We start from the raw sequence: 14254 nt of genomic DNA on the forward strand, positions 1-14254 counted from the left end.
ATGAATTTCTATCCTCGCAAGATTTATCTTATGCCATCTCCGAATGGAGCAAAAAAGAAAGATACAAATCGAAATTTGCATTTCACGAATGTTATGGCAAACACGTTATCTTCAAATATCAGGGACAAAAATAAGTTTCCTTTCAAGACAACAACCATAATTGGTAGAACACAAACTAGTGCAGAGGAAAGAGTATATCAGATGAATATGACTGAAAGAATAGGTCATTTCTCAGGATCACAATATAAAATATAGCACTACAAATGTACCAAGGCAAAACAACTTGTATGGCAATCGTAATTACATTTCAAGAACATAATGCTAAATCCAACCAATGATCACTAATTACAATGTAGGTATATTTACAGCAAAAATATGCATCACAATAGTATGAGAGCAAAAACGAATAGCAATCATAATTACATTTGAAGAAGGCTTAAATATGCCAAACCAATGAACCCTAATTACAAGGCTGGAATTGATGTGTTAAAAACCTATAATCATAAAACATTTACATTTATGTACAGAATCTCCCTTCCTTCTGACAAGGAAAAATGTCCGTCTAATGGTGTTCCCTATCTGTACATCAGGAATATATATATATATCTGTACACCTGGAAACAAGCATATATCAAAGTTAACAAATAAGCCAAAAAATTGTTGTTAGTTATGACACTACATGTGATGCAATTTTTAGTCTGCATGAACCATGGATAATGGAAACTTAGTGATTCAGATTTAGGATCAAAATCTATACCTTATTGAAATTGTAATGCAGGTACTTTATGTAAGTCAATGCTATTAGTAGAAAATAAAGATTATGCATAACAGGCTGCTACATGAGATCCATGTGTTTCAGCATGCTTCGAATTAATTCTGTCTGCTTTCCTCATTCATCATGAAATGGGAACAATTCAAGCCACTCAAAGAATGGATTCTTTATTCATATGATGTCATGGAACACGACCTATTGGTTCGAAAACAAGTGTAAATGGCACTTGGATACACAATTCGAAGGTTATTAAATGTTTATCAGATAAAATGATAAGATCCTACTGTAGATAGAATGAATGAGGAGAAACTCGTTCTGAAGTAGCACTTCATCCAAGCAAGATGACAACCTATTTATATGCCATGATTTACATTTTGACTGCAAAACAGAAAAAGTCCATGCGCACAGAAAGTCATGCTCAGAAATTGGATAAATGTTTCAGACGGATCACAATCTCAGCAGATTAAGAAAAGCTTGCATATTCAGCAAGAGCTGCAAGTCACATTGTATAATGAACGTTTACCTAAGAAAACGGAATCAGATATTAGAAACGATATGCTCTTCTCTGTAGCTACGAAGTTTCTGATTTCTCTGGTATGTCAATAGCATCGCCTTTTCATCACTCGCTTATGTATTGAAGAACTGCCACAAAGGGAAATCTATAGAGCTTGTCTCAACCATAATAGCTGTCATAAGTTTTTTTGCTTTTGTGCACACCTACTGCATGAATTCCTAAGGCGCGGTCCTACCCAAGTATTTTTCCAGAGACTCTCTCTTACGCTCAGGGTCAAGGCTGCCATACAAAAATTTCCATGATACATTAAGCAAGCAATACCAAAACACACACACGACAAATGAAGAACAAAGTGGTAGAGGCATAAAATACATAAAACAGAGCACACACACAGGGATTCTCAACCTGTTCCTAAAGCCAAGAAGAGCACAGTGCACTGCATGCACAGCAGCAGAAGCTGGGGCTATAGCTGCAGCTGGAGCAGACTGCACAGCAGTAGCCAAAGCAGATCCAATGCCAGCACCACGCTGATATCTTTTCAAGGGGGTTTGTACCAAGGCAGAAGCCGATTTGCCTAGGCCATCACTAATGCTCTGGCAAGCCTGCCGACAAAATTTTCAGTTACTTATTCAAAGAAACAGCAATGAAAAGTGTTGCCAGCTACAGGAGGAACTAGGGGAAAAAATGACATAGCAATTATTCTTTCCAAGCAGCAGGAAAATTGTGAAAAACCTTTTTGCACAGCTTGAATGAATATTCAGGATCTCATATTTCAAAATAAAGCAAGATCGCACCATAAGAACCAACCAACCAACATTTCAGATGAGTGGGAATATTAACCTGTTGAATCCCTTGTTGAGCATCATTAGGCTGATTTGATTTCACTTTAGCACCCACGTTGTTTTCTACTGGCCATGGTACAGAAGGTGGAATACTAGAGAGAATATATTCTGCTTGGAGGAGGATGTTATGAGCTCCTGCAGCCAAATGTACTCCTAGCCCAATAGCTTCAAGCGAAATGCTTTTAAGAAATGCAAAAGTACCTATAATGGTAGTTCATAGACTTAAAACAAATCTTAAAAGGGGCAATCAAAGAATGAAGGTTGCCTATAAGTGTTTGATCGGGGACAAAATATAGTTACATGCTCAGTGATTAAGGACTTCGTGTTAAATGAGCATAGAAAATATGAAATATAAAAAAAGGTAATTAATCTCACGCTCTAAAACCTGCCAGCAGGAAATCCATTTCAATATCTCCAACAAAGTCCAAATGCTCACAAAATTGCCTTTGACCAAATTTTGAACAATTATGTGTCCGCTTAATCTTTCAGCCCCATTCAAGGGCTTCCTCATTTCAAAACATTGTTTGCTGTTTCTCGCTCATTTTAACTGCTCTTCAGTCACTGAATCCCATGCCGATGACAAACTAGCTAAAAATTATGCATTCTACGTTGCAACTTTATGTATAAACTGAATTCAATCTCAATGTCTTTTCAAGTTCACAACAGAGCTATGTAATTTTGTTCAACTTCTCTATCTTCAGCACAACCACCTCCCACGGTACAGATGCACATGCAAACAGATGCAAGCTGAGAGTTTGCATCTTGCAAACAACACTATAAACAGATTGGATATGTTCATTGCAATGGTTATACCTCTTTGCATTCCTTTGAGTAATCTATGATCCTTTTTATAGCTCTTCATAGGCAGAGTCACCAACTTTGCAGCTCCAGAACCAACAGCAACCAGTGACTTAATGGGAGGAAGACCTTTCAACAGCTTGTGAATCTAAAGGGATATGCAGTTTGTTAAATATGCATGCAATCACGAAAAATCTATAAGAAAGCAAAATGAAGTTAAATTTGAAGGAACCTGATTTTGAGAAATGTCCTCCAACCACTCTCCTAATATGGTTTCACAAACACTCCCCCAGCCATAGAGACCAACTCCTTGCACATGTTTGAGTTGTAGTTCCACACCCTGGATTAGAAGCCATATTAGATAATATAAACAGTTAAGTCCCATATTACTGTGTGGATGAACAACTAGCCTCTTGTATATTAAATTTTATTTTCAGAAAAGAAGACTTATTTAGCACGACACCTAATACAGGGCCTCCTTCAGTATCATGTGGCAATTCCAAATGCAGGACGCAAGGCCCACTGCAGGCATCAATCAGATGCCTCCAATGCAGGTTTTGAAATGAGTAAACTTTGACATAAAGTTGGATCATAAAGAGAGGGTTCTGGGGGAAACTATAGCAAAATAATGCTATATTTATATAGCACATGTAACTTTTTGCTGTTAAAGGGAGTCATTTACAGAAACCATGTGGCCCTACCATCCTTACTTTGCAGAAAGAATTTGTTCAACATATACATAAGCATAAGTGCACAGCGAGCAGATGCAAGAGACACTCTCAGCGGACAAAAGAGCCTTGTGATACCAACACAGGAAAGTGAAACCCATAAAGTAACAAGCATGAATATGCATATCAATGGAGACCATTAAGTTCATGACACAAAATCTCTAGTTGGTTTCTTTTTACAGAGTCAGAGACCTTAGTTTCCTCCTTTATTTAAATTTAAGTCTATTTATCCAACCATAGGTCTTGCACGTGTTCAGTTTGTAATCTTTCAAGGGTTGCATAACTATAGTCGAAGCTATCAGATTAAGAGTCGGCATAAATCAGAATATTACCTTCCAAGGTACAAGGTTAACAAGTTCAACATACTTGCCACCCCTAAGCGCAGTTAAGTCGACACGGCAAGGACTGTAATCAACTCGAATCACCATTGGCCATATCTCAAATTTCTGTAAGAAAGCAAAGAAATTTAAGCAACCCTAATTAAGTTGGCGTAGTGTATCACCAAGGCCCCAGTTAGTAGCAACATACTAACTGATATTGACAAAGTGCTAAAAGGAATATTGGGACTAAGAGTATTGCGAGCACAGATAATAAATGCTCAGTTCTAATTAAGATACGACCGTCCATCTTCCAGGCAAATATAAGCATTCCATCGAGTGTTTGTGTAGTAGACTAATGAAGAATTAAATTAGGTCCATTCATAAATTAGACACGAACTTTCCTGAAAGTAAGTAAGAAATGCCTCCTCACTGATGGCACTACCCTGTAGATTGTCACTCTTCTCAGATGGCTCTCCTGAATTAGTCAAACCCAGAGTCCCAGGGGAGGGATCATTTGATGAACTTTTTCCTCCAAAAAAGCTGATGAGAAAATCAAGTTGGCTCTGATGAAGATGCAACCGCAAAGGAAGTAAAGCAATACGTAACCTGGAAAGGAAATATAACCAGAATAAGAAAAGCACCACATAGAAAGTGTGTTTATGCTCATGAATAAACAGAGAGGTACTATGGGCCCATGCGACTATGCAGTATGAATTGTGACCAAAGAATTTAGATAAAAAGAGGAAAAAGAAAAAAGAAAAAAAAAAAGAGTTTCCACAGTTCACTAAAATCCAGACTTCAGATGTATGACTATGGCACAGCACAGAAAAGGGCCAATGGAAGAATGACTTAGAATCCTGAGCGGCAGCGAAGCAAAAGAAAACAGTTCATACAAGGTCAAGCATCCCTGGAAATCTAGACTTCAGGTCAGAGAAAAAGTCAGATGTGATTAAGGTGAAGCACAGAGAACCCCGTATCATTTGTTTGGTTATGAGCATTGGAGGCAGGGAAGGGACACCATTTACAGGTCTTCACAATTTTTGTTTTCCATATTTTCAAACAAAACAAACAAAAGCACTCCTATTACTAATAAGGTAAATTGGTCTTCGAGTATATACTTCCCTCCACCCATCCACACGAAGGATCTGAAAAGTGAGTAGTTGGAGGGTATGCCTCAGCCCCAGACTCTCTTCTCCTTCATCCTCGTCATCTCATCTAATGAAACATGAAAAAAGTTGGTAATTCCCATCCCGACCCATTCCCCTACCCAGCCAGCCTTAAGTCCCTACTGGATGGAGTTTTAACATGATATCCCAACATCCAACAGAAACAATGAATTCAAGCTAATACGCAACAACACAAACTTCCTTCAAAGATCCAAAAGAAGTGGTCAAAGAAGAAAAGGAAAAGCATACCGGTTTTCCTCTATACGGATTGAAGGGTCTGGTTTAACAGCCTCCAAGTTTAGCTTCACTGCCTTTGAAGAGACTTTTCTTGGATGGTTTTTTGAGTGATAATATCCAAGCACCTTCCAATCAAACACCAAATTGCAAATCAGACTATAGTACTACAAAATCTACAAATATAATACACTGAATTTCAGATTATTTGAATACCAGCTTCCATGGTGCATCATCACTTTTGTCATTCAAGCAAAAATCCTGAATGGTGAGAGAAAGCCTAGATGCAGTTAATTCACCATCAGGGTACACTTCATAGTTAAACCCTATTCCAGACAAGGCAAGCTCTAAACAGACAGCTGCATCCCTAGCACAAGTCACTCCAGAAGCCTGAGAAATATTCCGAGGGTTGCACCAGTCAGAACCACCATACATTCTCCAAATGACATTCATATTCCTAAGAAAGATATGACCCTCAGCTTTCCCATCATCAATGTGTTCAGGAACACTTAAAGAAACCTCAAACCCTAAAGGTTTCTCCACATTGCTCTGCTGCACTTTTGAAGCGTGATTTTCTAATATTCTTAACGGGGTATCCGCATACCAACCACCATGACCTGTTCGGGCCTCTCCAACAACATCAGTCTTGCAAACAAGAATGTCAGATGACTGGCTTTTCAGAGCAAGTTCTGAGAGGGGGCGTAGATCAGACAAGAAATATTCTTCTATAAACTCAGGGGTCTTTTCTTCTGATGACGAAGCCCCACTAACTACAACCGGACTGTCATTGATGAAGGCATGAACATGTGATTCAAAAATTTTAGCTTGGCCATCAGAGTTCCCATCTAGCTGGAAAACATCTTCGCATATTTCATCCATCAAATTGCCTACCTTGGATTTCTTATCTACACATGAAGTCTCTGTCTGTGAAAGTGCCGGAGAAAATTCACAACCTAATGTCATCTTGTCACTGTTCTCATGCACCTGCTGCACATTGTTCCACCTATTCTCCAAGTGCACAACATAGTCTTGCAGATCAGGTGCAAACAGCTTTTGGAGTTGAGCAGCTAATCTAATTAATCCAAGAGTTGTGTCATGGCACGTATTTAACATAATGTGTGACTCTGTGCACTCTAATTCCCACGCATGGCCATTCTCACAGTTTGTCCTCAAAAGCACTTCAACATGTGTCTCATGTGCAACTTTGACATAATCATTCTTGCGAAGATGTTCTGCAGTATAAGTACGACCAACTAACTTAGATTCAGACACTGTGCATATAAGCAAACCTAGATCTTGCAGTCTAATTTTGTACTCCCCTTCTGTGCAATCAACCACAGTTGTATTTGAAAGTTTCAAGGAAGAAGCAGACAACAGACAAGCAACATGGAGCTCATCCTTAGATCCGTTGGTATTAACATAAGAAGATTTGCAACCTGAACCTTCATTAGCCGGCAAGTTTTCAAGGTACGGCTCATAACTCAAGCCAACATCCACCAGGTTAAGAATGAAAGAAGACCCACAAGTCTTTTCCAGACCAGCATCAGCCACTTGATCAAATTGAGGAGATGGTAGAATGAAAAAGGAAAATATTGCATTGAACCAATCCAAGCGACCACCCATTGCAACAATAGTGGCACCTCTGACTGTAATTGAAGTAAAACTATGATTGCTCTCTGGATCCCATAAGTTTATAATATCAGATCCCGCATACCTCGAAGATAACATATTTGAACCTTCTCCATCACCACGACCCATTGTAGAGTCAATACATGATATCAGAAGAAACTCCCGATGTAGACCTTCAGTGGTAGAGCCCCATAGACTGCCCTGACCATGGGCCAACCACAAGAAATTGCTGCTACTTATTCCACCAATATTTGATGCAGAAAGTAACTCAAACTTGTCCACTTGGAGAGTTAGACTAAGCCAAGAACCAGGAAGTTCTGAGTGTATGGAGGACGAGACACCCGCAACTGCCTCCGTCACCAGGGAAACTGTGACAGAATCACATTCCACAAGAATCGATGTTTGCAGTGCAGAATGTTCTTCTGTAGTTGTGACTGATTCAGAAATAATGCATGAGAAATTCTCAACCATCTGATTTAGGAGGCCACATATGTTCTCAAACTGAGATTTGTTGAGATCAATTGTAACAGGAGGCAATTGTCCATGTAGTAAAATTGCGGAGCTCGCTAAAATCTCTTGTCGAGTACGACCACCAAAATCTTTGCTTTCTTTAACAGTTGTTACTGAGGCAAACTCACCACTTCTCCCCACAACCTTATTATCTTCCCTCCTTCCATTTTCTGAAGAAGCCAATATCTTGGCTTTCTTCGCTATCCAAGGACCAGTCACAGGACTCTCCTGCCAAAACAAACTAACAAGAGACTGATGACCAGTTTTGTTCACAGCAGAAATAATTTTCTCAATGGAAAAGCTTGCCTCCTGACTGTTGTAGGTTTCACTTCCATCAATCTTCTCCTTAAAAATTGAGTTAATGAGAAAGAGATAAAAATCACCAAAGTTAAACTTCAACGAGCACGATGTGGTCATGGTGTGACTCTTTTCAGATTTAGCAACAGGAATCGGCTTAGGAGATTGAATATCTTTCCCTACAATTGTTGGTGAAATAAAGTCCAAAGCAATAAACTGGCTGCAAGAAGAGTAGCAGCTAAAACCATTATGCTCCTTCAGAGGGAAACACAGTATTATTCTAGCATTTGACAAGAATATATTCCCCTCAAGATCTTCTTTCGTCGACACATTTGTTGACTGTGGACGTGAAATATTACCTTGGTCACCCATAGGTGAAAACCCATACTTTTTAATTTCCGACTCCAGTCTAAAACCACTCTCCATGTGAGTTATTTCAATACACTTTTCTATCTCTTTCAGAAATTCTAGTGTCCTGGAAACTAGATCAAAGTTCACCCAGCAAACAAAATGTGGTAGCTTTAATGAAAAAGATGTTGGACCCATTAACGAGCCACCAGAAGAACCAGAGTTTACCCTGACATGGCATTTACTGACACCTGAGGTTTTTAGCAAAGTAACACTGTTATCTTTACCACAGATATTTTTTCCATTTATCATATGACAACATCCATCATTGTCCTGGATGCTCAGAGGAATACCAACAAAATGATCAACCTGGTGGTCTTTTTGAGTAACGTTCTTGGAGTCTTGGAAAGTCAGAAGAGCACCTTGTACACCTTCTTGCATTTTTTGAATTAAGGTCCCACTTTCAGAATTGTCATCACAACCATGCATCTTGTAATCCGCCAAGTCACTTTTGGAATACAAGTGATCAACTAGTTGGATATGTTGCATAATCAATTTGATATTCATTTCTCGAGGTCGAACCTGTGGACATGGTATGAAGTGGATAATAAGAAAATCAAATAAATCTGAAGTTACTAAACACATCAACACAATGTTCCAATCCAGAAAAGAAAATTCTCATGCAGAATTACCTGCAATATACAAAATAAGTCAACAAACTGTGCACACAGATGATGAATATGCAAATCAGTATTGCCCTTAGCACCCTTCATTTGCAGGGAGTTCTGGTCTTCATCAATGAAGGATAGAAGCACAGATACTTTTGTTATGCCTGCATTGAAGTTGGTTTCAACATGCTGCTGTTCTGCACCCAAGTGAGAAGAAAATAATATTAGTTTCCGGCAAGTAATTGTGATGCAGTACTGGAACTAAAATTCAGTAAAAATAAGTAACAAACACTTCTCTGTATACATATAGAACATATCTGTAAGGATTAAATGCAATTTTGGTCCTCTAACTATAGCCAAATCCCATTTTAGTCCTTTAACTTGTTAGGGTTTGGATTTCGTCCTCTATGCATTTTAATTGCTCAATTTTGGGACTCTTTTTGCCGGAAAAGTATCCAATTCGCCGGAAAATCAATCCATTTTCGCCCTAGTTTCACCGTCACCTTCTTTCTAAAAATCTGCCACCATCACTCAAAATTTCCGAGAGCCACATATACCGTTCGACTCCCAACTCAAGACGAACAAAACCCCTCAATCAATTTTAGGTTTCGATCACCACAAAGACTGGGCTTTCACCTTCACTGCCGCAGCCTCTTCGCGTTAATTCGCCGCGGTCCGTACGAACGGCGATCGCGGACCACCACAGTTCGACTCACCTCCTCCTTGTGAGTCTAACGAGACAAGTCCCAGCCATTTTCATCAACGTGGTGCGGAGATCCAAGGATTTGAAGTTCACGGCCACCTTTTTCGGCGGATTGGATATTTTTCCGGCGAAAAAAGTCCCAAAATTGAGCAATTAAAATACATAGAGGACCAAATCCAAACCCTAACAAGTTAAAGGACTAAAACGGGATTTGGCTATAATTAGAAGACCAAAATTGCATTCAATCCTATCTATAAAATATACAAGATATGTGTATATAGAAAACCTCATGCAAATAGAACAGGTAATGAATGCAAAATATCTATAAATATACAAGATATGTGTAATAGTGAATATATATCTATAAAGATTTATGTACTCATAAATACATAGTGATAAGAAAACCTCAAAACCATTTTAAACGATACGTAGAGCCAGTTTCAAGCATCAATCCCTGAAAAACCTTCCAGTTTCCAAGTGGGTGGGTTGACAGATTTTTAGCAGAAGCCAATTAACAAAAATTCTCCTCTAATGCCCTCTTTTTTCATTTTCACCTCTTTAACAAATGATTTCTAAGGTTGCTGATATTCAAAGCAGGTACAATCAGAAAATTCATTGACGACATAGCACCCTTCCTCTCTCTTTAAAAAAAAAAAGAATTTATGAGATTATATTCAACCATGCAAATAGAACAGGTAATGAATGCAAAAAATAATGAAACAAAAAGCAAAGCAAGGTAAACAAAACCATATTCTAGTTATTCCTCTATACTGGAGACATTAAAGAAAATTATTCACATACTTACATGACGACTTCATTGAACTAACATGGGCAATTTGACCATTGATTCTTCTGATCGCATCTATCCAACAGAGTTATTCACTCCTCTAAATATTCTAGAGGCTGAAATACTATTCCGAAATTCAGCACACAGGTCCTATTACTATTTCTTGTCCTTCATGCAACAAAAAATAGCCACATTTTCTAGCCATGATGAGATAGCTGATTGGGCATGCTTGGCAAAGGTAAGATCAACAAATAACTGAATCTAACCTTGCTAACAGTGTCAACCCCTTTCGGTTGACAACATTGACCATATATTTTTTGTAGATCCTGTTTAGAGTCCAGATTTCTCACAGAATCCAAACTAGTTTATCCACACCAGCAGTCCACATCCACCTAGAACCACTCCTGCTTGTACACTTATGATTAAGATTCAAATTTCCAACTTTTGTTGGTCCAGTTAATGGCTCCATACTACTAGTAAGCAAATAAACTTGGTCTCCTGAACAAGTTGATGGATTGGCAACAGACAGAATGCATTTATCCCCAACCCCAACCACACACACACAATGTGAACAAAATGATAGACTTCAGAACTACTTTAGTAATAAAGATTTGTATGTTAGGGTATAAGGAGCGAAGCACGTACCAGAAGGAACATGTAAAGATCCAGAGGCAAGGTTGGATGCTGCAGTTATTGCGCTAAACACAGAACAAGTCCAGTTCCACATGCCACTATTCCCTATAGCTGACTGTGAATTTCTTAGTCCATCCAAACACTCGAAAAATTGATCCACACTGCCAACAAATCATTTAGATGAGAACAGGAAAGATTTTAGCACAGTTTTAAGCCAATCTCGAGTATTGAAAATTGGGCAGAAACAAAATAGCAGAAATACTTTTACTCCCTATGAATATCAAAATTTTAATTGCCCTCAGCCATCGCAACTATTCCTAACCAACGGCTCAAATTTTTCAAGGAACAGGCCAGTGAGGTTGGTCAATTGACTAAATCCATTTTCTGAACAAGTACAAATGTCAGCACCTATAAGATGAGCTTGAACTTGGTCGCTTATCCAAATACAACTAGTTCTATTCAACTATTGTAATATGTGCTTGATTTTAAACATAACAAGATCCTTTTTGCATTATTCTGTTCCTGAAGCAATTTGTTTCTTCGAAAATATTCATCCAGCAACTTGATTTACAAAAAATACCAACCTTGCCTCAAAGTCTGGTTCTTCTTCATTTCTGTATTTCTGGCTTCTACTCACCCAATCAGATATGAGATGCGACTCTGATAGCAGGGTATTTACTGGTTCTTTCTCTATCAAGCAGCTATCAGTGACGAACGCTTCATTAACAAATAGCCCCATATCAGAAGGAAGCATGCAAGAGCTTGGAGCTGACAAACTGTTTGATGGTTCAAGATATCCCAGGTCCTCGCTCTCCTCACCAATTCCTTTAAATAGGTCCCACATGAAGATGGAGTATCCGATGGTGCTAGGTTGAATCCTTATTTCAAGAGGCTCAATATGAAGATCTGCATCCACTTTACAAATGTCTAATGAACCATCTTTCCAAGGCAAACTTAACTTAAGATTCCCTGAGAAACCTCCCTTTTCTCCACATATGACTGTAACCATGTTACCCGATGAACAGTACCCTGAAAACGAGTTGCCAGCAGCCGTCTCAGTTGAACATTCATGTGGAGACTGATGATCAAGACCATCCACATCAAGTAATTCAAGTACTGCTCCCTGAAATTTCACAAAGTTTGTTAATCGACTTAAACCAAGAAAATTATTAGCTGTGGTGAAACTGTTCGATGAATCATCTTCAGAAATATGTGTTCCGCATTCTACTTCACTAATCCGAAGCACCAAGATTCTGTCTAAGCCTTTCTTATTTCCTTCATCCAGAAGTGGATCAAATGCTACAATTAGTTTCTTAATTTTCACATGAAAGCTAGTTAGCAACCACTTCACCATTTTAGCAATGGTTTTAACTCCTTCATGAACATCAACAGATGCATTTGCCACCCTACTGTCCAGTGTCTCATTGTCTAGCTTTTTAATACCATGGCTGGAACTATTGCTGCAATTTTTACTATTTCTGCAAGTTTCAGATTCATCTGGAGAAGCCTTCACCCGGCGAGGAGCAATAACAACCTCAAGTTCATCCACCTCAATTCCAGAACCTCCTTCTTTCCAAGGCATTGTTACCAATAATGATCCAATTGACCCCTCTTTCACTAAAACTGCTGTCCCAATCTGAAAAAAGAAATGTAACAGAAGTTACTAGGAAGCATTATAGTTATCCAAATTACTAACCCAAAAAAAGGAAAAAGGACGCTTCAGTTTTTTCTTCCAAATTAATATCCCCGCCCTGACTTAACAATTAACATGTTCAAAAAGTGGACAATCATCATACACATTCAACTTTGATATTTAATTAATTACCCACCTAATAACCTACTTCAGGCTTAACCATACTGCTAAGACATTACTTAGATGCATCATATCATTATAGCCGCAAAAGAGCTCTTAACAAATAGTGAACAAACTATCAACATTCAATCAAATTATATGCAGTCCAAATATTAAAAAGGTAAAATAAATATCATTTAACGAGCATCAAGTTACTACCCCCTACCTTCTCGTTTATATAATCAACATTTAATGCAAGATCTGAGAGCTGAATTGTGCCAGCACCGAGCTGAACATCGAGCTGATGAAGATCAATATCTCCCAGTATAAGCTTCCCCAATTTCTTCTTCAACAAAAATTTACAAACACGTTTTATAGCCCACCGCGAGAACATCGCCTCAGCGGATTTCGGTATGCTCCACGAAAACATCTTCCCCTATATTCTCTATGCAGTTCCTTTTTCTGGGAAGCCTTTTCCTCCAATATTAGGGTTTCATAAACTTGTATACACAGAGAAGTTGGTCTTGATGGAGGCTGGAACCTCCATCCAAGCAAATTTCAGAAAGCTCAAAACACAACAAACCAAGATTAACAAATACTGATTTCCTTTCTTCTGTGGTTAGGGTTTAGGTCTGGAGAAATTAAATTGAGAAAGACTTTTGCTTGGGGTGGAGAGTCGTGTTTGGATTGGGGAATTGGTTTGGTGTTAATGATTGGATCGGTCCTATTTCGTTTACTCCAAAATTTGAGATTGAGATTACGATTACGATATGCTTGGAAAACAACAAGGGATAACGGTATTTTATTTGAAATTCTACCGCAAGATTAGACTCTTAATTCTTAAAATATATTTATTCACTAGAATAATTAATTAAATTATTAATGAAACTAATATTTATAAATTACTTTAATCCTATGCTTACTCTGATCACATTTTTCTTATTGACCCTCTTTTTTCTTTTTTTCATTTGTTTTCAGCAAATTCCCTAATTTGTCATCATTAGCAAGAAGTATCTTGTCAGTTATTGTACCTTGTTCTTGTGAATTTGCACCCTTGATTTTATTTGAGGAATAATATAATACAAATGATTGATTCAAATAAAATAATTTTGATGATTTTCTTATAATAATACAACTTGCTTAAGGCCACGCCTCATCTAATAAAAAATAGATTTGCCCACCTAATTTCAAGTTTGTTGACGTTTCGATATAATTTTAATTCACAATTCTATAAAAAAAAAAAATACGATTAGATCGATGTATTCTTCTGAAATATATATTTCAATATTTTTTATAAAATAACTATAGTAAAAACTCTATAAATTAATAATATTGAGACCACCTAATTTTATTAATTTAAAAGTATATTAATAAATTAATATTTTATTAATTTAAATATATTTTTTGGATGCAACATACCTATATAATTCTTTATGAATAAAACAAATATATTATATTGACTAGTTGAATGATGTTCAGGTACACTATGACTAATTTAATATAACGCATTTCC

The 14254-nt window shown here is 37.7% G+C and overlaps 1 protein-coding gene across 3 annotated transcripts; it reads right to left on the minus strand.

Moving 5' to 3' along the window:
- Positions 1–283: 283 nt before the first annotated feature.
- LOC105169889 (autophagy 2) lies at positions 284–13522 on the minus strand. Of its 3 annotated transcripts, XM_020696312.2 has the most exons (15): positions 12968–13518; positions 11534–12585; positions 10962–11110; positions 8851–9023; positions 5591–8740; positions 5390–5502; positions 4376–4580; positions 3987–4100; positions 3159–3266; positions 2942–3074; positions 2127–2329; positions 1692–1888; positions 1490–1565; positions 1296–1414; positions 284–614 (listed from the first exon to the last, which is right to left on the minus strand). In XM_020696312.2, exons 1-13 carry the CDS (start codon positions 13169–13171, stop codon positions 1505–1507), a joined length of 5862 nt encoding a protein of 1953 aa, XP_020551971.1. In that variant the 5' UTR covers positions 13172–13518; the 3' UTR covers positions 284–614; positions 1296–1414; positions 1490–1504. The 3 variants fall into 3 exon arrangements, with proteins under 3 accessions (XP_020551971.1, XP_020551970.1, XP_088739470.1); XM_020696311.2 differs by having other exon boundaries at positions 1296–1565; XM_088883344.1 differs by lacking the exons at positions 284–614; positions 1296–1414; positions 1490–1565; ... (4 more) ...; positions 3987–4100; positions 4376–4580 and adding an exon at positions 4610–5189 and having other exon boundaries at positions 12968–13522.
- Between the last annotated feature and the right edge of the window lie 732 nt (positions 13523–14254).

This window comes from Sesamum indicum, linkage group LG8, assembly GCF_026168435.1.
Source record: "Sesamum indicum cultivar Baizhima isolate 11 linkage group LG8, ASM2616843v1, whole genome shotgun sequence".
Taxonomy (NCBI): Eukaryota; Viridiplantae; Streptophyta; class Magnoliopsida; order Lamiales; family Pedaliaceae; genus Sesamum; species Sesamum indicum.